The 22,780-nt window shown below is 39.6% G+C and overlaps 1 protein-coding gene across 22 annotated transcripts in view; it reads right to left on the reverse strand.

Moving 5' to 3' along the window:
• Window positions 1-22,780, reverse strand: part of CDH13 (cadherin 13) — a 1,387,059-nt gene that overhangs the window by 1,182,702 nt on the left and 181,577 nt on the right. For all 22 annotated transcript variants that reach the window (XM_049110659.1, XM_049110644.1, XM_049110650.1 and 19 more), the window contains one exon: window positions 17,905-18,070. In XM_049110659.1, coding sequence (XP_048966616.1) covers window positions 17,905-18,070 — 166 coding nt within the window. The remainder of the gene's footprint in view (window positions 1-17,904; window positions 18,071-22,780) is intronic.

Below are 22,780 nucleotides of genomic sequence, written 5' to 3' on the forward strand. Positions count from 1 at the left end.
GATGATTGATAGATTAATAGGTGATAGAGAGATAGATAGATACATACATATATACATACATACATACATACATATAAGAAGAGTTTTGGAGTTTTTTTTTTAAACACGGCTAACTGCCCTTCACGGTAAATGCAACTTCCAACTCCAATAACTATGGCTAACAAAGTCCACCACTTTCCTAGGAAAAAGATTATGTAGATGGCCACCATTATTAATACAGAATTAACAGAAAGAGAAGATGCTCAGTAAAAACAGTAAAATGTCCTGAAGACTCTTCTTGGCCCATGGCTTCATCTGTTTGGTTCACTTTTTCTGTTGGTTGGACCCTGCCCGCACAGCACTAAGATTTGGATTTGACCCATTTTTATCTGGGATGGCAGCTATTCCCTGAAAGACCTGAAGGATGCTTGGAGACCATGTTTGAGAGTGTCTTAAAAGAATGCAGAGAAGAAAACGGGGAGAACTATAAAGATGTCCATTGCAGAATTCTTTAATGGCAACAAAGTAGAAATTATCTGAATTTTCAATGATAGGGCATGCTGAAATCAAAAATGGCTTAAATTGGGGGATCCCTGGGTGGCTCAGTGGTTTAGCGCCTGCCTTTAGCCCAGGGCATGATCCTGGGGTCCCAGGATCGAGTCCCACATCGGGCTCCCTGCATGGAGCCTGTTCTCCCTCTGCCTGTGTCTCTGCCTCTCTCTCTCTCTCTCTCTCTGTCTCTTATGAATAAATAAATAAAATCTTTTCAAAATGGCTTAAATTAAGCCACACAGTAAATACTCTGAAGTCCTCAGAAACAGAGATAAATCTGCATATTTGTCAATAAAAAAAGACATCCATTATATATTGTTGAAAGAGTAAGGTTGGTCCCAAAGAGCATGTACAACATGATTTATTGTTTTAAAAGATACAAAGGCATGAAAAAAAATTTGGAAAGACAAACATCAACTTGATAATAGTTATTACTACTGGATAGTAAATTTAAAAAAAAATTTTATTCATGATAGACAGAGAGAGAGAGAGAGGCAGAGACACAGGCAGAGGGAGAAGCAGGCTCCATGCCAGGAGCCCTACTCGGGACTCGATCCTAGGACTCCAGGATCGCGCCCTGGGCCAAAGGCAGGCACCAAACCGCTGAGTCACCCAGGGATCCCCTGGATAGTAAATTTTTATTTTCTTCCTTGTGATCATGTGGTTTTCTTTATCCTAATTGTTCTATGGTGGATATGAAATTACTGCATCATAAATAAATATTAAAAAGTATTTTAAAAGGCTTTCCTTATCTGGAGCTGTGTTGTATCAGTTGTTAAGAGAACATAACATGATTTTTATCTCACAACATATACATCTATGTCAACTTAAGACTTTTTATTAAAAGGATGCAGTATAAATACTTAACCCCAAATAATCTAATGCATTCATGTCATTATAAACCATATATGAAAAGTAACCTTCCCAAAGAGGACAGGTTATCACAGAGGAGCCAAAGAGAAAGAGAAAGAGCAAGAGTGGCTGTGTATGCTATGATAATTACTGACCAGTCAAATTAGCTCTCTTTTTCAGAACAATGTTAATCCAATTAAGATTAAGATTAATTAAGATTCTAATCATTCAATACAAATATAACTAATATAAACCAGCATTTCACATGATAGCATGTAAAACTAACTCATACGACCTTTCTACCTAAAGAATATGCCATATAATATGGTGACTTTTTAGGGCCAACAAATATTAAGAATGCAGCAACATTCTTCCTTCTTTTCTCCCTCCCTTTCTTTTTTTCCAAGCCACATCCTTGGCCAGCTCCTGTCATTCTGTATATTGCAATATGCCAGGCACTCTTAGGGTAAAAAGATCCTGGATATCAATCCAACAGCCCATTCCAATCTGTTTAGATCTGTTGGCCACATGCAATCTGTTCTTGAGGTCAAACTGTTCCACTGAAATCTGAACAACAATTTTTCTAAGAGTTTTCTGTTTTTACAAAACAACAAAATATAAAATGACATGACTATCACAAGATATGTATCTAACACATTTGTTCAACAGCATGGATTGTGAATTTTACATATGGTACATTAGTGTCTGGGTTCTAAGTGAATGATACCTCAAAACCCCTTCTTTGTCTAAAATAATAAAGAAGTATAGGTGACAATGCCCACTGTCTTTTTTCTTTTCAGGGTAAAAGTACATGCAACAAAAAAGGATTACAGAAAGAAGAAGTATGGGAGAAGCCTTAAACAAATTTTATTAAGAAATGAATACTGACACCTTTCTCATTTTTCCTATGAGAAGCAGCACTGGATCAGACACACATAGGACAAATATGCTTGTGTTGGACAAAAGTTCATGGGAAAGAATCTTATTGGATTCTGATCTGTTAGATAAATTTGTAGGGCAACGTCCCTAAATCAAGAGACTATAGTATTTAGACAAAGAAGAAAGAGCTAAATGCATGCACAATTAAAGGAAGTTTAGACAATTTATATTTTTAAATGCTAGTTGATTTATTCATGTTGCTATGCTAATGCATTTAAAATGAGATTTGACAAGGCAATTGGGAATGTGCCCTAAGGAATCTTTCCACAGTGGAAATTTGTGACCAAAGAGGCCTTTTTTTCAAACTGACATTAGTTTTTCAATGAATTAATTGCAAATTTCAAGAATTATGAGATTTCCTAAGTTATTTGTATTAGGAAATGAGCAGGAAAATGTAATTATTTTTCCTCTCAAATAATATTTGAGGTCTGAAAAGAAGCTATGAACTATGTCATATTTCTTGTATCTTTCTGACAGTTTGTAATTACTTTTAATGCTGCTGTTCTCTAAATTATTAATGCTAATCTGTCATGACAGAGGCTGAAGAGAACCAGTGATTATATGCCTTTTTACTAGCAAGACTGGTTTTAAATAAATGTCTTAATCACAAGAAAATAGAAGAGTAGTTACTTTAAAGGAAATAGACTTGTACCTTCTTCAGGGTTTCCTCCCATGCCTTAAAATAAAGTAAGTGTACACTGACAACAGTTTGGGCAGGATGACAATTTATGCAATAATTTCTGAAAGTGACATTGTGTGATGACACCCAGTGATTCACAGACTCACAGAGTTGTAAGGTGTCTTAAAAGCTCATTGACTGCACAACTTGCCTTCCAATGCCCGAACCATCCCTATTAATCATGGCCAATGGCTACCTGTTCTCTGTTTATCTTCAAAATGACAGGGAACTACCTCCCTCCAAAGGCATCCATTCCTCCCTTATTTTGAGTCAAGATTTTGTTTCCTATAAATTCTACCTACTGGTCTTAAATTTGTGTTTTGCTAACACATAGGACAGGCAGGTCTTCTTCCCAACACATGCTTGGTAACCCTTCAAACATTTGGATATATCTTTGGTATTCTTTCTAGGTCTTTTCATTTCCAGGCTAAATATACCAGCTTCCTTTAACAAGCTCCATGAGATCAGGGGCCCTCTGTTTTATTCACGCCTGTATCTCTAGCTCCCAGCATAACATAAATAATAAATAATAGTTGGAAGAACAAATGTAAGACTCTATTCATCATCTCTAGTTTCCCACATTTTTTCATTTCAATGACTAACAAACTTGATTCCTCTTTTCCAATTTTTGGCCAATCACATCCAAATTCTCATCCCAAAGAATGGGAGATCCATTCCCCAATTTCCTCCTTCTGTACATTTATATCATCTTATTTTCTTTACTTTTGTTTCAAAGAAAAAAAGCCTCTTAATTCTCTCCAAGGCTAACACCACCATCTAACTGGTTCTCCCTTCCACTCCTCCATCAACTCTATTTCCAGTTTATCTTTCATCTCTTTACAGTCTCTCTGTCAAATATTAAGATGTGTGAGATGGCGCCTTCCTAAAAACTAAGCTTTCCCTCCATCTTGCCTCCTCCTCAAAAATTGCCACCTTTTACATCACTGCCAAAATATGTAATCACTTTCTACAGACACATTTTATTATTTTTTTAAATAATTTATTTATTTATTCATGAGGGACACAGAGAGAGAAAGAGAGAGAGAGGCAGAGACATAGGCAGAAAGAGAAGCAGGCTCCATGCAGGGAACGCGACGTGGGACTCGATCCCAGGACTCCAGGATCATGCTGGGGGCCAAAGGCAGGTGCTCAACTGCTGAGCCGCTCAGGCATCCCTTTGTTAGCCTTTGTTATAAAATTATCAATATTTCATCACTGATATAAAAACACACACAGGTGAGAAATGAAAGCTCCGCCCAAAGACTTTAGATTCTGTGTGTGGTGAAATGATTAATGAGAGTGGATTGCTAATAATGAAGTGTCAATCAACTGAATTCAGAGACAAACTGAAGGACAAAACCAAGTTCTATTGTCTAATAAAGAAATGGTAGCCCTCTGTAGAAACTTTTTATTGTTCAACATCAACTCATATTTATGCAGACATTGGAATAAAGCTTATCTATCTATAAATATATTTTTTACAAAAGCACACATAGGCAGAATTTTGATGGTCTAAACTCTGTTGCAAAAATGATTTGAAAGTATGCCTTTTAAATGCCTCCCCATTTTAAAATTCACTGTCAAAATTAAATAATGCTACATCCATATCTAACTTTAATTTTCAGCTTGGGTTAATAAGATCAGAAATGAAACCTCTAAAATACATTCTCACATTTGCTTATTATTAACTTCTCTTAACATCTCTTTATGCTTCACATTTTTCCATAGCTCACCATTTCTTCATGGTCAATAAATCAAATCATGATTTTTTTTAAGCAAGTGGTTATATTAGGGAATCAGAACCACGTAAAACATTTGACAGTAATTAAAACTGTAAGGTTTTTAGTAAGCACTAGACTAATTACTTGATGTGCATTGTTTCTCTGAGTGCCAGAAGGTATGTCGCCTCCATTTTATAAATGAGGAAACTGAGGTTCACAAGGTTATGTAACATGCCTGGGGTAACACAGTTAGTAAGGGACAAAGCTGTGATTCAAGTACTAGAAAACCAATGCTCTCAACCAGAACAACATTCCACACCTTTATATTATGTAAACTTTCTCCCTTGAGTTAAAAATTAGGATATGGAGGGGCACCTGGGTGACTCAGGCATTTGAGCCTTTGACTCTGGATTTTGGCTCAAGTCATGATCCCAGGGTCCTGGGATCAAGCCCACGTTGGGCTCCATACTCAGTGCCAAGTCTGCTTGAGATTCTCTTTCTCTCCCTTTCCTCCCTTTCTGCTCCTCCCCCACCCCCCACTCATGTTCTCTCTCTTTCTTAAATAAATAAATAAATAGATAGATAGATAGATAGATAAATAAATAAAATATTTTTAAAAAAGAAAAAGAGGGGCACTTGGGTGGCTCAGTGGTTGAGCATCTGACTTCAGCTCAGGTCATAATCTCAGAGTCCTGCGATTGAGTCCCACATGGGGCTCCCCACAGGGAGCCTACTTCTCCCTCTGCCTATGTCTCTACCTCTCTCTGTGTCTCTCATGAATAAATAAAATCTTTAAAAAGAAAAGAAAAGAAAGAAAGAAAGAAAGAAAGAAAGAAAGAAAGAAAGAAAGAAAGAAAGAGAAAGAAAGAAGAAAAGAAAGAAAGGAAAAAGAAAGAAAGAAAGAAAGAAAGAAAGAAGAAAGAAAGAAAGAAAGAAAGAAAGAAAGAAAGAAAGAAAGAAAGAAAGAAAGAAAGAAAGAGGGTATGGAGGTGCAATAGAGGTGAGTGGCTTATGCAAATTCACACACTGCTAATTCCAAGAACCTATATCATACATCACATCACACAGCATCTGAGGAAAATATGATTTCTAATCATCCCATCTCCTTTCTCAGGACCCACTTTCCCCTGGACACACTAGAATTCTTACTGGGGAGCTGTAGTCAGGTAGGAAGTGATCAGTAACTAGAGTTTGATGGACAAAAAGAGAAGGAATGAGAGCTTGAATCCCTAGTACTTTATTTGCTAGTACCTTTAGCTCTGCCCACCCCCCTTAGTGCAACCCCATATTTAGGGAAGAGAAAAGATCTAAACAAGAACCTCTGTTGCCTCAATGTTTTTTTTCCACAAGTAGAGCTTTAACAACAACCTCTGTACTTGAGGAATACAACAATGACAGACGGAGCCCAAACCCTCTTGGTAATGGAGAAGAATCATCTAAGCAGCCCCTAGTCTGACAAACACTGAATCCTTTCCCTACTTAAAGCAAAAAATAAAATTAAATTACAAATAAAATCTACAAAGCCCATAACACCACCAAAGTCACAGAGAACTTTTGCTGAGTTGTACAAGCAGAGGACATTTTTGCAGAACACATTTGCATTTGAAAGTACCAACACATCCTAAATGTGCAGTGTATGCACAGATATGTGCAGTAGCAATTAGGAACAGAAATAACCAGCGCAACTGAATTAGAGTTGATGAGATTCTGGTGTTCAAGGCAGCCGCTTCCTTTATATGACTAATCTTTACGCATTCTTGGGGTTTCAGATTAGATGTTGCTTTTTCTACAGTTTCCCAGACTCCCAAAGTCTAGGCTATGTGCCCATCTGATGAGTTTCACCTTGTATTTCTCCTTCTCACAGTACTTGTTGCCTGAGATCAGTATTGCCAGTTTGCTTCGTGGTTTCTCCCACTAGATGTAGGCTTTGTGAGAACTGCCTTACACATTGTATCACTAGTATGTCTCACAATGCCTGGCACAGTATTTGCTCAATAAATGTTTTGGAGTTGGTTAAGAATAAACAACAGGGGTGGAAAATGGGCCAATTACTTACAAAAAGTAAAAAATCTATCCGACTCTGATATCAGCTCTAATTATAAAATGTCACAAGACCAGGATATGATGTGGTAAGCGGTGACCATACAACTGAGTCAGAAACACAGAACCAAAAGAAAGAAATACAGAACCATGTAAAACAGAACTGTCAGGTCCAGACCTTGATAGCATCATCATGCTCATTCCTAGATAAGAACTCTATGCAAAAACTCTACTCATGGCAGCATTGGGAACATATAAAACATATATAACATCCATGAACTGATTTATACCGGACTTATCAATGCTATCTATCTATCCATCCACATATCTACCTCTCCATTATCTAGTACACTATCCATCCATTTGTATTATCTATTAATAGCTTACCTATCTAAGTATCCATTTATCCATGTATCCATCTGTCATGGGCAAAATCCTAAAGATATCCTCCAAGATTCCTATCACTTAATTATTGAATAAAACACAAGCGCAGGTACTGCTGTAAAGGGAATTTGCAGATGTAATTAAGGTTCTAATCAGCTGCCTTTAAAATAGGGAGATCATTCTGGATCTTACTGGTGGGCCCAACATAACCACATGGACCTTAAAAGCAGAAGAGGAAATAGAAGATATGAGACAGATGAGAAAGCATGAGAGATCCCAAGAGTAAGAGAGACTTGATCTACTCTTGCTCACTGGGAACCTCAGTTCTTACAACCAGGAGGAACTGAATTTGGCAACAACCTGAATGAGCTTGGAAGGGGGTTCATTCCCAGAACCTCCATCAAGGGACAACACCTTGGTCAATGCCTTGACCTTGGACACATGAAACTGAGATCAGAGAAACCAACCTAGCTGACTGGATTTCTGACCTATAGAACTATGAGATAAAAATCTGTTATTGGGGCACCTGGGTGGCTCCGTCACTTAGGTTTCCGACTCAATTTTGTTTCAGGCAATGACTTCGGGGTCCTGGGATGGAGCCCCGTGTCAGGCTCCATGTTTGGCATGGAGTTTCCTTAAGATTCTCTCTCTCTCTCCACCCCTCCCCTTGTTCCTCATCCTCTTTCTCCCTCTCTACTAAAAAAAAAAAAAAAAAAAAATGTTGTTTTAAGCCATTAAATTTGTGGTAATTTGTTACAGCAACAAAATAACATTAATATACCATCTATCACTCTATTAAATCCATTTAGCTTCTCTCTATTACCATATATCTATTACCCGTCTATCTATCTATCACATGTTGTCTCTTATCTATCACTTACCTATTATCATCTCTTGCATTATCTTTTACTTACCTATTGTATGCCTCAAAAATATATATTTGTTAGCTATATATCCATCTATTTGCCCATCTTTGTTGCCTGAACTGACTCCATTCCCTTAACAGCAGCTTTCCTTCTCTGACTTCCCACTTCTACTCCCAAACATACATGCTTTCCTCCTGGGAAAGACCAGCAACAACCACCATGAAGTGACAACTTGGATGATGATACCACAGGCCATGGGAAGCTCTCTAACCTGTGCCTGCCCTGGTATCCCTGTCTCTTCCCACAGCCTCACAGCTGGCTTATTGTCCTCTGCTTGACCTTCACTCAAATAGCCTGCCCAGCTCTAGATCGTGACTCCATCCTTGGATACTTAGCTCCTCCCAGCAGGTAAGTACCTAACTACCCTATCCTTAACCAGCCCAGGTTCCATCTAACCAATGACCAATATGGCCATGGTGGTCCAAGAAGGACCCCAGAAGGTTATCAGGACATAGTTCATTTACTTCTTTGAATAGTATATGTTTTGTTCTAAGTGAACTTTTCTTTTGTCTATAAAGACCTGATTTCAAACAACTTTCAACTATTATTAAGATAGGATCAGGAAACCATCAATTATATTTGCCACTCTGGTACCAAGAAACATTATGTCTTAGAAAATGATGCCAACACAGGGCCAAGGGGCCTATTCGGATGCGTTACCTCTCACAGCAACACTTAAGCAATATTTCCTTATAAAAGATACAGTGCTGTCCTTCTAAGATCACATGCCATAAATGAAATGGCCATATAAATCCAACCTCATAAAATAAGAGTCAATTTTAACTATTGAAGCCCTTAGAAGTATAGGTCTTAACAGCATATTACTTGCCACAATATTAGATATGAGGATTTTATATAAATATATAAATGTATATACATGTATATATTAAAACATATATAGATTTTGAGTCCTTGCTTTATGCCAAGCATTAGACATACACACTTTTACCTACATTTCTTCCTATAATCCTTACAACTCTATAAAATATGTCCTGCTATTGACATCTTTAAATGAGAGGTTAAGAAACTTGCCCAAGGTCACATAGCTATAATATAACAGAGTCAGGATATAAAGTCAAGGCTGACTCTCTCAACTACTGCACTACATTTTGTTCTTATCATGGTGAGAGTGGCCAGGGTATGAAGGAGCATCCTTGCTCCTCAGATGAATCACTTCACACCCCTGGCCCTCACCTGGAAAGTAAGGGAGGTGGGCCATGTGCTCCCTCAGGCCTCATCAGGACCCAGCGGTCTACAGTTTCCTCCAGTGGCCCCTCTGGCTGGATTCCTTCCTAGCAAGAATATAGGAGATAGATGGATCATCATCACCTTTCTCTTTTCCACATTAACCTCCTGATGTCATGTACATCATTGTCCTTCCTTTTTTCTAAAGATCATTTAACACCCCATTTAGTCACCTTTGATAAAGCTGTTCTTTCAAGGTACAATGAGAGGAACAGCTTTCAAGGTGGTTTCTCTGCACTGAGGACATGTCAAGCTCTGGAGGGCTTCCACCAGCATCTTGGTTATGGAGCAGACAGATGCAATGGAGCCAACATCAACAGCAGAAATAATAATCTAGGCTAGTGAGATTAGACAGGTTGACCAGTTCTCTACTGGAGACCCAGTGTGTAGCTGGCATTCTTTGCTCTAACAACACCATGTAGGAACTGTCCATCCTGACCCTGAACCAAAGGGGGAGTAGTTCATGATGTCAGTAGAATAAAATGCATTTCATCTAAGTTGCCAATTCCAATCAATTATGAGTGGGCTCCTGGAATGCTGGGTGAAACATACTTGGACCCACACTTTGGTCTCAGCTCAGCAGGAAAGAGCACTGATAGATTAATGATGTCTGCCAGAACAGAGGACCAGAAAAAGAGGCACCAGACTTGCTGCCTACTCATAGACCCTGAAATGTCAGTGGAAGACACAGGCTGTGCAGTCGAATCAGCCTAGGTTCAAATATCTGCCCTCTCACTTACCAGCTGTATAATACTGGGAAAAATGCTTAAACTTTCTGAGTGTTGGCTAAAGCAGAATAATTGTGGTAATAATGGTTGAAATGTTTGAGAAATGCTTAGTTAGACCCATGAACTCCTTAGCAATTAGCCATAGTTTCCTCAGATAAAAGACAGTGCAAAGAACGTTGCTAAGTACAGCCAGGCAAAAAATGTTCTCCTTCTCTCCATCCCTTGAATTGGGACAGAAGTTATAAACTTACAGTCATGGGCTCAATCTAGCCTTTGGACCTATTTTATCTGGCCATGTTGTTGGCTTACATGGTGTCTAAATAATTTTGGGATTAGTTACAAGTTTATTTCACATTCTTTAAAAATCCATACATCTTACTTCTTTGAAAAGTTTGATCTGACAACATTGGCCCCATTCTCACATGGCAACAGTCCACTGTGGCTGCTGCCTTTGGAAGGGTCCTGGACTCTTTTTTTCTTTCTTTTTTTCAATGTGGTATATGTTATATATTCAGGAAGGTGCATAAAATACATCACAGTTTAAAGAGTAGTTATAAAGCCAACATCTATGTAACCAAATCAAGGAATGGAGCACAAGACTGCTAGAAGACTTGTGCGTCCTTCCAATCACAGCCTCAACCTCTCTCTAGGGTCACCACCATGCTGACCTTTATGATAATAATTTTCTTATTTTTCATTTTATTTTTACCATGTATGTATGTATCCCTAAGTACATAGTTTGGAGAGCTATATGGACATGAACTCTTACCAAATGCCTTTCTTTTGGGTCTAGCTAACTTTACTCAACATGATGGTTGGGAGATTTGCTGAGGTTGACAAATTACATTTATTTTCATTGCTGTGTGGGTCATGCATTCTTTCTGCCACCTCTCCACCTGGCCCTATTATAGGCATTTGGATTTGTGCTTTTATAACAGGACATATGGCTCCCCTGATGCAGAGAAATAATTATCATTATAATCATGGTCCACTCTCTGACCACTCTAGTGAAGGTTCCTAGTTTGTTTTGCAGCCCCACTGTGAGCTCAGTTTGCTGATATTCCTATGCGTCTTCAACCTGAGTAGACTCAGTCTGTGCAATTCCTGCTCTATGTCACTCCTCAATTCCATTAACCTCCCCAGCCCGTCCAGTAAGTGACCCAGTCAGCTAAGGCTGACTGCTCTGCATTTATCAGTCCCTTCCTCTCAATAAGGAATTAAGAGATTCAGTGAAGCCAGAACCAGATCACCCTTCCAGTAGCACATCAGGCGGCTCACAGCAGCTTCTCCATGGCTGTTTGTCATTACCTTAGCTTTATGAGTCTTCAATCAGTGCAGACAGCTCCTCCGCCAACCCAATTTGAATTAATTTGTCAAGCAAAATTTTGTGAAATAATGTATCAGCTGCATTACTGAAGTAAGATCTATGACTTCTACAGTGATCCTTTCATCTTCTAATTTAGCCATTCTATCAATAAAACCAATCAAGTTTTCTTGGCAAATTTTTCTTTATAAATCAGCTTTATGGGTCATGGATCCATATTCTTGATGTTTATGGATTTTCATTCCTAATATCAGTTCCATTGTTTTACTACAATGGAAGTGAGACATCTAAGACAATGTGTGTAGGGGTGTTTTCCAATACACTTCTGGCTACAAAAGTCAAGCTCAGCATTTCAGAAGTGCTGAATGGCTTTATTATACCAACTTTCTGTGGCAGGTAGAGAACAAAGTTCCAATCTCTCAGACTGGCATACGAGGCCCTTTGACCACCAGACCCCAACCAGTCTGTCTCCCTAGTCTCATTTCTCCCATGCATGAATGATACGACAAGGCCCTGGTGTGTCCTAATCATCAATCCTTTGTACTCTCTCTGCAATGCCTCTCATATCAATTAGGACTCTTTAGGTGATAAGTGACAGAAAGCCAACATAATGGCATAAATTAGCTTAAGATAAAAAGAAATATATTGGCTCATGTAATTTAAAAGTTCAGGGATAGCACTGACTACTGATATCCAGTCTTCAGGTGCCACTTGATCAGAGCTTCAGCAAAGAGATCACTCAGATCACTCTCTCTTGTCTCTGTCTCTGTCTCTGTCTCTCCCTGTCTCTCTGTCTCTTTCTCTCATACATTTTACCTTATAGTCACATAAATGCTTATGGTTTTCCCAATATTTACATTTCTCACTCCCAGTCCTAAAAGATAGAAAGTCTCCATGGGATATTAGAGGGATTTTCCAAATTCTTCATTCCTTCTATGTTATAGAATTTAGACATCTATGGCCATTCTCAACAAAGAATGATTTTTCCTGTAAAGGGATATTTGATCATGTCCTTGGTTGTCACAATTTAGGACACATGTTACTGAGACCAGAGGTGTTGCTAACATCCTACAATGCACAGGACAGCCCCTCCCACAAAGGAATGTCTGACTCCAATGTCACTGGTACTGAGGTAAGAAACCCCTCCCTCTGCCCTTTGCACTTTGCTGTGTGAACTGCCAGTGAATGTATTTCTCTCTCCCACTAGATTCAACAAAACACTGTGTTTACTGCCCAGACTGGCCCAGTCCCACTTGGACTGGATATGTAGTCTACACGGGGACACTGCTCATGACTGTGCACAAGGTGCCCTGCTGAGAGGTGAGTGGGCCTGACCTGGGTCTGATAGATAACTGACCAAGTGGTACCCACAAAACTGTATCCAACTAGATTACATCTTTTCCCAATTTTCATGGATTCCCAGCAGTGGCAAGAAGAGGAAGTCAGAATCTTTCCTGCATCTCTAGCTAGATCTATATGTTCACTCATTATGGTTTCTAGATAGTTCATGTTATTCTTTGAGGTGTTATGAAGGATCTGATGAACTGCCTGCTGCATTAGTAAGCAGACCTGGTAGATGGCACATGTGGTTTCTAGGTAATCCCCCTTGAAGCATCATTCCTGTGTTCCTCTCCTTCTAACAGACTCATCAGAAGCTCAGTCTTCTAAGAGGCCGTGCCTGTAGTTTCAGGGTGAGGATCTGGACAAACACCATGGTGGTAGGCAGAGTCTAAGATGTCCTTCAAGTTTCCTGTCCCCTGGTATATATGCCCTGTCTAATCTCTGGGACTGTGAATTTGAGGAGACATCACTGCCATGTTTATGTTTTTAATGTTTATTTACATTATATACAGATTTTTCAGCTATGAGTACATCCCAAACCAGTTAACTTTAAGATAGTGAGACTATCTGGGTGAGCCTGACCTAATCACAGAAGCCCTTTAAATCTGGGTCTAGACGTCAGCCTCAGAGGAGGTCACAGCCTCAAAACCCAAGAAGAATTTGACATGCCATTGCTAACTTGAAGATGGAGGGGCGCACGTGGCCAGGAATGTGGGCATCCTGAGAGCAACCCAGACAGTAGCAAGGACATGGGAACCTCAGTTGTAAAACCACAAGGAACTGAATTCTGCCAACAACAACAAGAAGGAGACTGGAAGTGGATTAATCCTTAGAGCCTCCAGGTTAGAATTCAGCCCAGCCAACACCTTGATACCAGTCTGGTGCAGCCCTAAGCAAAGAACTTAGGTGGACATCCAACCTACAGAACCATGGGCTAATGAATGGGAGTTGTTTAAGTTGCTACATTTGCGGTCATTCGTTACACAGCCATAGAAGACTGAGACAACCATGAACAGACCTCTAGTCACACAAATACCTCAAGTCCTTTGCTAACCTCAAAACATTTGCTTTCCACTTATTCCCACTTTCTTTCCACACCACTGTAAAGTGTGGATGATTTGCCTGAGGTCTTGCAAGTTCAGTCACACCTGAGCAAATTTTTTTCAGCATAAGACCAATGGAACTTACTTTTCACAAAGTTAAACCATAGTTTCTTTGAACACTCCACTAATACTCAAGGTTGCACCTGGCCTTGATCACCCAGTAATGCTCATTTTAAGAGCCTAAAGCATATTATTTCTGAAACAAAATGCAAACATACCATTTAAAAAAAAGAAACAGTCACCCTAATGCTAAGCTTTACCCAGGAGCTGCAGGATTTCACGGCAGGCCCTTTGGATTATTTAATATTCCCTTCATCTCCACCGGAGGTTGTGAGGCTGAATAGAGATGATGTCTCGGGATTGTTAAACATAACTCCAGAGTGCGTGCCTGAAACACATTCTGGTTGCTAGAAGATGTAAGATACAAGAGGCAGGGCTGGTCTATGCTGATATAACTCTTCCTACTGAATCCCCAAGCTTAGCCACAGTAAGAATTTTAAAGTATTTGGGCCAAATGTTCATCTACTTGCAATTTAAGGGATATTTAAAAAGTTATCCACTGGGTCCCACTATAATTTGAAAGATATATTGGAAAGAAGTATTGGGACTTGTGAGAAAATTTCTTGATCATGAATTAAAATTTCATAACACCACTACAGCATTTTGATGGTACTTTTGTCTGCCTATGAAGCATTTCCCTTGAGTTCAGCTGTTCCATTTGCATTTTTAATATTCAGTTGTTTCTAACTCATGCCCAGACTTTTTGACCATGTTTATATTAGAATCTAAAGAAGAGTACCAGCAATTCCCAATTGTTTGCTACAGAATGCTCCCGTAAGTTGTTTTTAAACAAGATCATTGCACAAAAACACTCTTTTTCTCTTGGAAACATTTTTGTAAAGGGTAAGGTTTCCTGACCAATGATGAGCATCAGAAAAGTTATAGCTATAACAAATATGTTGTAGAAGAAAAGATCAATCATAAACTTCTTTGGATAATTAACATTAGACAAATATTCTATAAAATGAACACAAATATTTCAAACACTAAGATTATTATTACATCCAATATGAACCAATATACTGCCCATTGGTTAACAACTGGGCTGATTTCTTTAGATTTAGAAAAACTTTTAAAGAAGGTTGAGAGGGATCCCTGGGTGGTGCAGCGGTTTAGCGCCTGCCTTTGGCCCAGGGCACGATCCTGGAGACCCGGGATCGAATCCCATGTCGGGCTCCCGGTGCATGGAGCCTGCTTCTTCCTCTGCCTGTGTCTCTGCCTCTCTCTCTCTGTGTGTGTGACTATCATAAATAAATAAAGAAAGTTGAGAACAGTCTTATTTTGTTTTTAAAGTTTCTCAGAGATTACTGACCAAATGCTAGTTTATCCCCTTATAAGTTTTTTGGAGCAAGGGATGGTGTTCATGATTGTATCAGTTGTCATAAAACTACCTCAACTTCAGAATTTTTTTTTTTTTAGCAAAGCATTCGTCAGGGAATGCATGTGCATGTGCTTGTGTGTACAGGTGTGTATACCTGTACACAGGAGAACCAGAAGTCTGCTTTCTCAGATTCTGATTTCTCTGCCTACTGCTTCATTCACACCCCCATCCCACTGTCCCACCTCCTCACTCCTCTCTGTCTTGATCACACTGGTTCAAGTCCTGCATAGAGATATGTGAGTTGGTGCACAGGAGAGGGAGGCAAAGTGATACTTACTTTGACTTGGGGATGGCTTGTGAAGCTAAGGATAAAGAAAAGAGTCTGGTATTGGCTGATTTTATGGATATAACTATTTTTCCATCAGTTAACTATAGTCTTTTCTCTACCTCCTGCTTCCGTTCTATTAGAGAGAGGCTCAATAAATAAATCAATATGGTGGGAAATAAGGTAGTCACACTAAATAAAATTGAATAAGCTAAACAATAAAGTTCAAAATTTGAAAAGTAGGAGTAATACTTATCCATATTGCCTTTTCATCAATCTTGGAGGCTTTAACTTGGAGTTCTACTCGTCATTGGGAGGGACGAAGAAGTGTGGAATAGAGTGTGATAGATACTCTGGTTTTTTTTTTTAATTTGTTTTTCCTGCCTTACATATTCCTCTTTTTCTCCTCTTCCTCTGTTCACATGGCAAATGCCTGACATGAGCTTACCTACTGGAGTATCCTGTTTTACTGAACACAGTGACTGAGGGCATGGGATTCAAGAAAGGCCAGTTGTATTTCCTCACTAGAACTGACATACTGATGATGGATGAGAGAAATCCCCTCTGTGTTGATTTGAATAATGGCTACCAACAGCCATTGTCCCTAGCCACATGGAAATAACTTGTCTGCTGAACAAGAAGAACCACAATGTAGAGAAAACAGAAAGGTGGCTGGTGGGGGTGGGTGGTGGTGGTGGTGGTAAATGTATGGAAGGATAAATATGTGTGCTCTCCCTTATCTTCCTTCAAAGGGGAGAGAGATGCCAAAACAATGATACCCCACTCATAGACCATGGATTTTAATCAAATTCATCAACTACTTTGTCTTGATTTCCTGGTGCTAGCAACTTGAATTCTCAAAGTCATAGGGGGATTTTAGTGAGCCTCTGACCTTGAGTGAGGAAAGGACCTAATAGGCTCTGTCCTTCACCAGCCTTCAAACCCAGAGCCATCACACTGCATGCTTCCAGGATGTGAACTGGGTCATACCATATACTTCCAGGAGATAAGTGGGATCATTGGCATTGGGCCAGATGGTAGCCAATCCCTCTAGAATAACCTATTCTTTGGAGCAATTCTTTCATCTTTCCCATCAAGTAGACTCCATGGTGGCCTTTCCCTGCCAGTGCCAAATGCATGTCCAAATTTTAGGATGAACACAGCTTAGGCTCAGGCTGGGATCCTGGCAATACTCATCTTATTTTCTACCACCTGCCCCTCTGGCCTCTGCTGCCAGAATTTGGCAGATGATATGCTTGCTGGGCCAATCACTGGGCTTTGGAGGGATGATATGATGGCCTTGGCCCCTCAAGCATTTATTTAGGACTCTGAACCCAAATAGAAGACAAAGCATGCTAAGTATGAGGAATGATTTCAAGTTGCCTTCTTAGACTGTATCAACCAAGTGTAACAGATAGAATTGTTTGGATCCTGATTCAAACAAACCCAAGAATAAAAACACCATTTATAATGCAATCGGGGAAGTGAACACTGACTGGATATTTGATGCTAATAAGCAGATACTCTCATGTTTTTTACATGTGATAATGATACTGTGATTGTGCTTTTTTTAAGGGTTCTTGTCTTTTAAAAACACATACTGACATATATGTGGATGAAATGAGATGATAGCTGAGATTTGCTTCAAAATAAACCAGTCAGTGTGAGAGAGGTAGAGAGAAGTGGGTGGGGTAGAAATAAAACACTTCTTTTGAGGACTGTTGAAGCTGGGTGATGGTTACATGGGGCTTCATTGTACTATTTTGTCATTTTCTGTCTGTATTTGAACATTTTCATAATAGAAAGTTACAAAATAATTCCAGGCATCTGCAGAGACTGGGGTTCTGGAGTATCCTCACTGCAAGCAAGTGGATATATCTACATTAGCATTTCCTGAATGCAGGAAATTCAGTTCCAGAGTGGAGACTGTTTTGACATATCTAGTTCCCGCCAAAAATATACAAGAAAGTCAGGCTCTGTACACCATGCCAAGGTGAGTTAAAGAAAGTAAGGTTCCATCAAGCCACAAAGATCTAGACAATATCTATTTACACTCAAATGAAACAAAGACTTTAATAACATCCTGGCTGAAGCCAATACACCATATCTCCATCTTCTGGAATCAAAGACAAAGGTGTGGTTTCTAATTAGAGACAGCCCCCTTGGGTATCAAAAAACCACAGGGAACTTAGGAATTGCTCATTTCCTTCTCAAGTGGTCAGTTTGGACTAGATCTCCTTAATGTGGGCTTTCAATGCCAATAGCTACTTCTCAGACATTAGTACTTCAAACATATCTATCATTGTATTGGGGTTCTTCAGAGAAACAGAACCAATAAGATATACATAGATGTAAATATAAGAGATTAATTATAAACTGGCTCACATGGTCATGGAGGCTGAGAAGTCCCATGATCTGCCATCTGAAAGCTGGAGAACCAGGAAAATCAGTGGTATACTTAAGTCTGAGTCCAAAGGCCTGATAATTGGAGGACCATGGTATAAGTTCCAGTCTGAGTTCAAATGTCCAAAGAGCCAGGAGCACCAATGTCCTAAGGCAGAAAAAGATGAATGTCTCAGCTCAAAGAGAGAGAGTTAATTCACCCTTTCTCCATCTTTTTGTTTTATTCAAGCCTTCAACTGATTGGATGATGCCCATCCACATTGTAAGGGTGATCTTCATTACTTAGTCTACTGATTCAAATGCTAATCTCTTTTAGAAACACTCTCACAGACATACCCAGAAATAATGTTTTAGAAGTTTTCTGGGTATCTTTAGCCCCATAATATTGACACATAAAATTAGTCAACCCAATCATATTAGAAAAAAGCATTCAAAGTTTCTTCCATGTGGTGTTCAGAGAAATAAGGTTGTGCCTATCTTAAGCCTGTTCAATTATGAGTCTTTCTAAGCAGCAAAATAATCCATATGAGTGGTGGACCCACCATGCCTGACACAATGTGTGCCTCATTTATTTCTACCAAATCACTGTAAATGTATGATTGCTGCCCTCTCAGCGAAAGGAATCTCTGGTTTTACAGAGGCAGTAAAAGAGATCTTTGAAAACTATGTGTTGAATAACTCCACAGTCTGCTGTGCATCATTTTTATTGACTGTAATGAAGATGTTATCAGTGTGGCAGGAGTATCATCTGAATATGCCTGGACACAGAACCTTTTGAAAATATTTGACTTTATTCTCACTTGAACCTGGCAGGACTCAGAGAGGGAGGCAGATGCTGTGGTGAGCACACTGTTCTCACTTAGTTCTTTTTGTTTTTAATTTTATTTTTTTTCTCACTTAGTTCTGAAGGAGGAGGTGCCACCTGAATATCTCCAGGTGCATCTGTGGGCATTGGCATCTCCTCCTCTACCTCTTCTAGTTTCTGATATGCCCAGCTCTGGTCAGCTGTGAGCCCTGATAACCCTTATCAGAGCAAGAGGCCCATATCTAACAAGGAGATTGGGCAAGTTTTCTCCTGTGTCTCTGAGTCAATGACTAGGTATAACAGGCCCATTATATCGTATGTTCCCCCCAAAGACCCTCCCCAGCCTCACTAGCTTTGCCTTTCCTCCTTATTTAAACTCTATACCTGGGGGTCTCAGCCTTCAGTATATATCAGAATCACCTAGAAGGCGCTTTATATCACACATTGCAGGCTCCACCTCCAGAGCTTCTGATTCAGTAGAATTTGCATTTATAATGATTAGCCAGGTGATGCTGATGCTGCTGATCTGCTTTAAGAAGCTCAGCTCTAGAGGTCTCTAGAAGTCTTTTCCTGAATCCCAGTTTCCTTGGTTAAGACCCTCTACTTTCTCGGCCTAGACCTTGGCCTTAACCCCAGCTGGCAAAACCAGAAAGATCTTGATGCAGGAATTATCGGGATTCAACCTCAAGACTCCTGCTGGTTCACTGTGAGACCTCTACTTAGACACCACTTCGGATGGTCACGAACCCTGAAGAGGACTGAATCCTCTTTAATTTCTAGGACATTGTGATTTGAGTTGTTGTTACTACCTGAGTGTCTGTCCTAGAATTTAACCTAAGAGTTAAATTCCCTTAGGTCCTGTCCCACCCAACCACAACTTTCTTTGTGCCTTCTAGCACCAATGCTGAGGTCCCAATCCTATGTAACCAAACCAACAGGATAGTGTTCCAATCCTCTGTACCTCTCTCTACTGGAAGCCCAGATCTCAGGCTCCCAACTTGACTTTGGCACCTGCACTGCTGATTCATCTTTTATTATTATTATTTTTATTAGAATGATGATGATGATAATGATGAGTTCTTCCAGGACAGAGAAGGCCTCAGTTCAAGCCCATCTGTATAAATAAATATGTAGGAAGAATTTGGCCAAATGCCTTTACTCCTCTGGGACTCAGGGCTGGAATAAACAATCTATAGATGCCCAGTTTCCACCAGCAGATAAATGTTCCAATTCATGGAGATGGGAGGATACCCCAGCTTTTCCATTTTTTTCAAAGCTTCCCTGATGATTACAATGTGCAACCAGGGTTGAAAGCCACTAGCCCATCCCTTGATTTCACAAATAAATAGACGAAGACTTGGAACAGTGGCATGCATGTCGGAGTTTCACAAACAAAAATTGGAATCTGGGGCAGCTCCGGTGGCACAGCAGTTTAGCACCGCCTGCATTCCGGGGCGTGATCCTGGAGACCCGGGATCGAGTCCCACCTCAGGCTCTCTGCATGGAGCCTGCTTCTCCCTCTACCTGTGTCTCTGCTACTCTCTCTCTCTCTGCATCTCTATGAAGAAATAAATAAAATCTTAAAAAAAAAGAAAAGAAAAATGTTATAAAAAAAATTGGAATCTGGCACTAGGATTCTGGCCTCCCAATTCCTACTACAGAGATCCATGCAGACATGGGAATAAATACCACCTTCCCACTTCTAGGCAGGCCCAAACCCAAGCAGTGGCTATCTAGCTCAAATGTGCCACAGAATCATCTAAGGAGTTTGTTAAAATGGAAGGAGATCTGGAATCTCAGCCAGACCTTCTGTGGCATAGAGATCCCCAGGGGAAACAAGGAAGAGAAGGTGACTAGTGCGCCTCCTAGATGTCAGAGTATGTCATCAGCATCTACCAAGCTACTTTTACCTGGGTTAGCATCCCTGCCCTGGACTTGCCCTCCATTCTCTGGTTGTGATGCTCTGAATAAACTAAACACCTGATTCTGACTTGGGCTCCAGATTTGAGGACTATATAACCTGACACCCAATTCTGACTTGGGCTCCAGATTTAAGGATTAGATTGGCCTCTTGCCTTATGATCCTCACTTTTTCTCCCTCTCTTCCCAGCTTCCCCAGCTGAGGAGGTTGTGTGCCTCCTTACAAAAGACCAAATTTCACCACTGCTGGACAAACCTTCAGAGGCCTTCCCTGCCCATAGTAAAGCAACCAGCCTCTCCTCTTAGGGGCTGGAAACCATACTCATTATACACACTATTAGCCATAAAGGCTTCAGGGGCTATTAGAGAGAAACAAAAGTCCCCCCAGTGATTTCTATGGATGGTCTGAAATGTTTGTCATTGTCCTCAAACAACAGTTTGTCACAGGGACATATAATTCGGCAGAGTCTGAGCAGGCCCCTGGCTCCTCACTGGTTTATTTATGTCATTTATTGGGAGCTTTTAAAGAATTGTTTTTCCCAGTCAGCCAAATGCACTGATGGAAGCACATTGTCAGCCTTCAAAAACCAGAATCACATCGTTGTCTAGTAAATATGTTCCTGCTCTTTAACTGGGTTTTAAAATTGCGCTGCATTGTAGAAAGAAAAATGGTATGTGTGTGAGTGTGGCTCAAAATCTCCGATGCTTGGGGGAGGGTCGGCTGGGTTCTAGTATCTTTCAACAAAATGCAGCAATTTATTTGTGGAAATCCCATTATAGCTAATAGGAGTTAAAAACCATTTAAAAAGATAAGGACGTCTAGCCATTTCAAGATTATCTTGTGAAATGTGCCCTGCTAAAAAAGGAATGAATTTTGCAAAGAACATCACAAATCTAGTCATACCAATTCAACTCACATAAAACAATTAAAACTAAATAAATCTGATACCAGTGCTAAATGCTTTTTTAAAATCTATCTTTAAATACATCAGGCTTAGAAATTCTCACTACTAGGAAAACATACGCTGCACACTTATACATCAAAGGCTATTCTCAGGCAACTCCCTTTAAGCAAGTTAATTGGACCAAATTTTAAATTAACATGAAGGAAGAGAGTATTACAATTTATAGAATTGGAGATCTCAAACTTAAAGAACTTTCAAAATGGAGTAAATCATATCCTTGAACCTGTTCTGCTCGACATGTTTAGTAGCATCTTGGATAAAGATGGAAAGAAAGCTTTTCCAATTTACAAGGGAAACAAAACTGAGAGAAATAAGCGATCCAATAGAGAATAAAATAAAGATGATTCACATTGGTTTTGACAGCCCTGAGGAAATTGTACCCTTTCCTAAAGTAATTCTCCTCTACCTCTAGAAATTGATTCCAGGAAAATCATCCCAAGAATGTTGGAAGAGGAAAGAAATAATAAGAAGAAAAACACTATACACAGATGTTTAATACAGTCTTATATATAATATGAGGAACAACAATAGCATGCTAATATTGGATGGATGCTTCAATAAATTACGATACATTCATTCAATGAAATACAATGCTGCAATACTTATGGAAAGTTTATAAGAACAAAAAGAAGTGCTTCTTTTATTTTTAAGATTAAAAAGTCAGGATATGAAATATGAAATAAAAACTTTTTAAAAAATATAACAGATTAGGAAAAATAGCCAGAAAAATCATGGTAATAGTATTCTTTCTTTCATGTTTACAATTCCCATTCAACAGTCACTCTTTCCACAATTTAACACTTATTAAACATCTACTTGGGCCAGCACCTGGGGGTGACTTTTATTCTCTTTTACTTCATACTTCTCTATGATTTATAGTTTGTACATGAGGCTGCAATTTCCTCAAGAGGACTCAAGCTTACACTGAGCTTATGGAGCTTACAAACTTTTAGAGACTCTCTTCTTTCTTTGAAAATGCAAACTTTCCTGGGGCACCTGGGTGATGCAATTGGTCAAGAGGGGACTCTTGGTTTTGACTCAGGTCAAGATTTCAGGGTCCTGATCTCAGGGTCAGCCTCACAGTCAGAGGGGAGTCTGCTTGAGATTCTTTCCCTCTCTCTCTGCTCCTCCTCCCAGCTATGAGCTCCTGTGCATGTGAGATCTCTCT

The sequence above is a fragment of the Canis lupus genome, chromosome 5 (assembly GCF_003254725.2).
Source record: "Canis lupus dingo isolate Sandy chromosome 5, ASM325472v2, whole genome shotgun sequence".
NCBI lineage: Eukaryota > Metazoa > Chordata > Mammalia > Carnivora > Canidae > Canis > Canis lupus.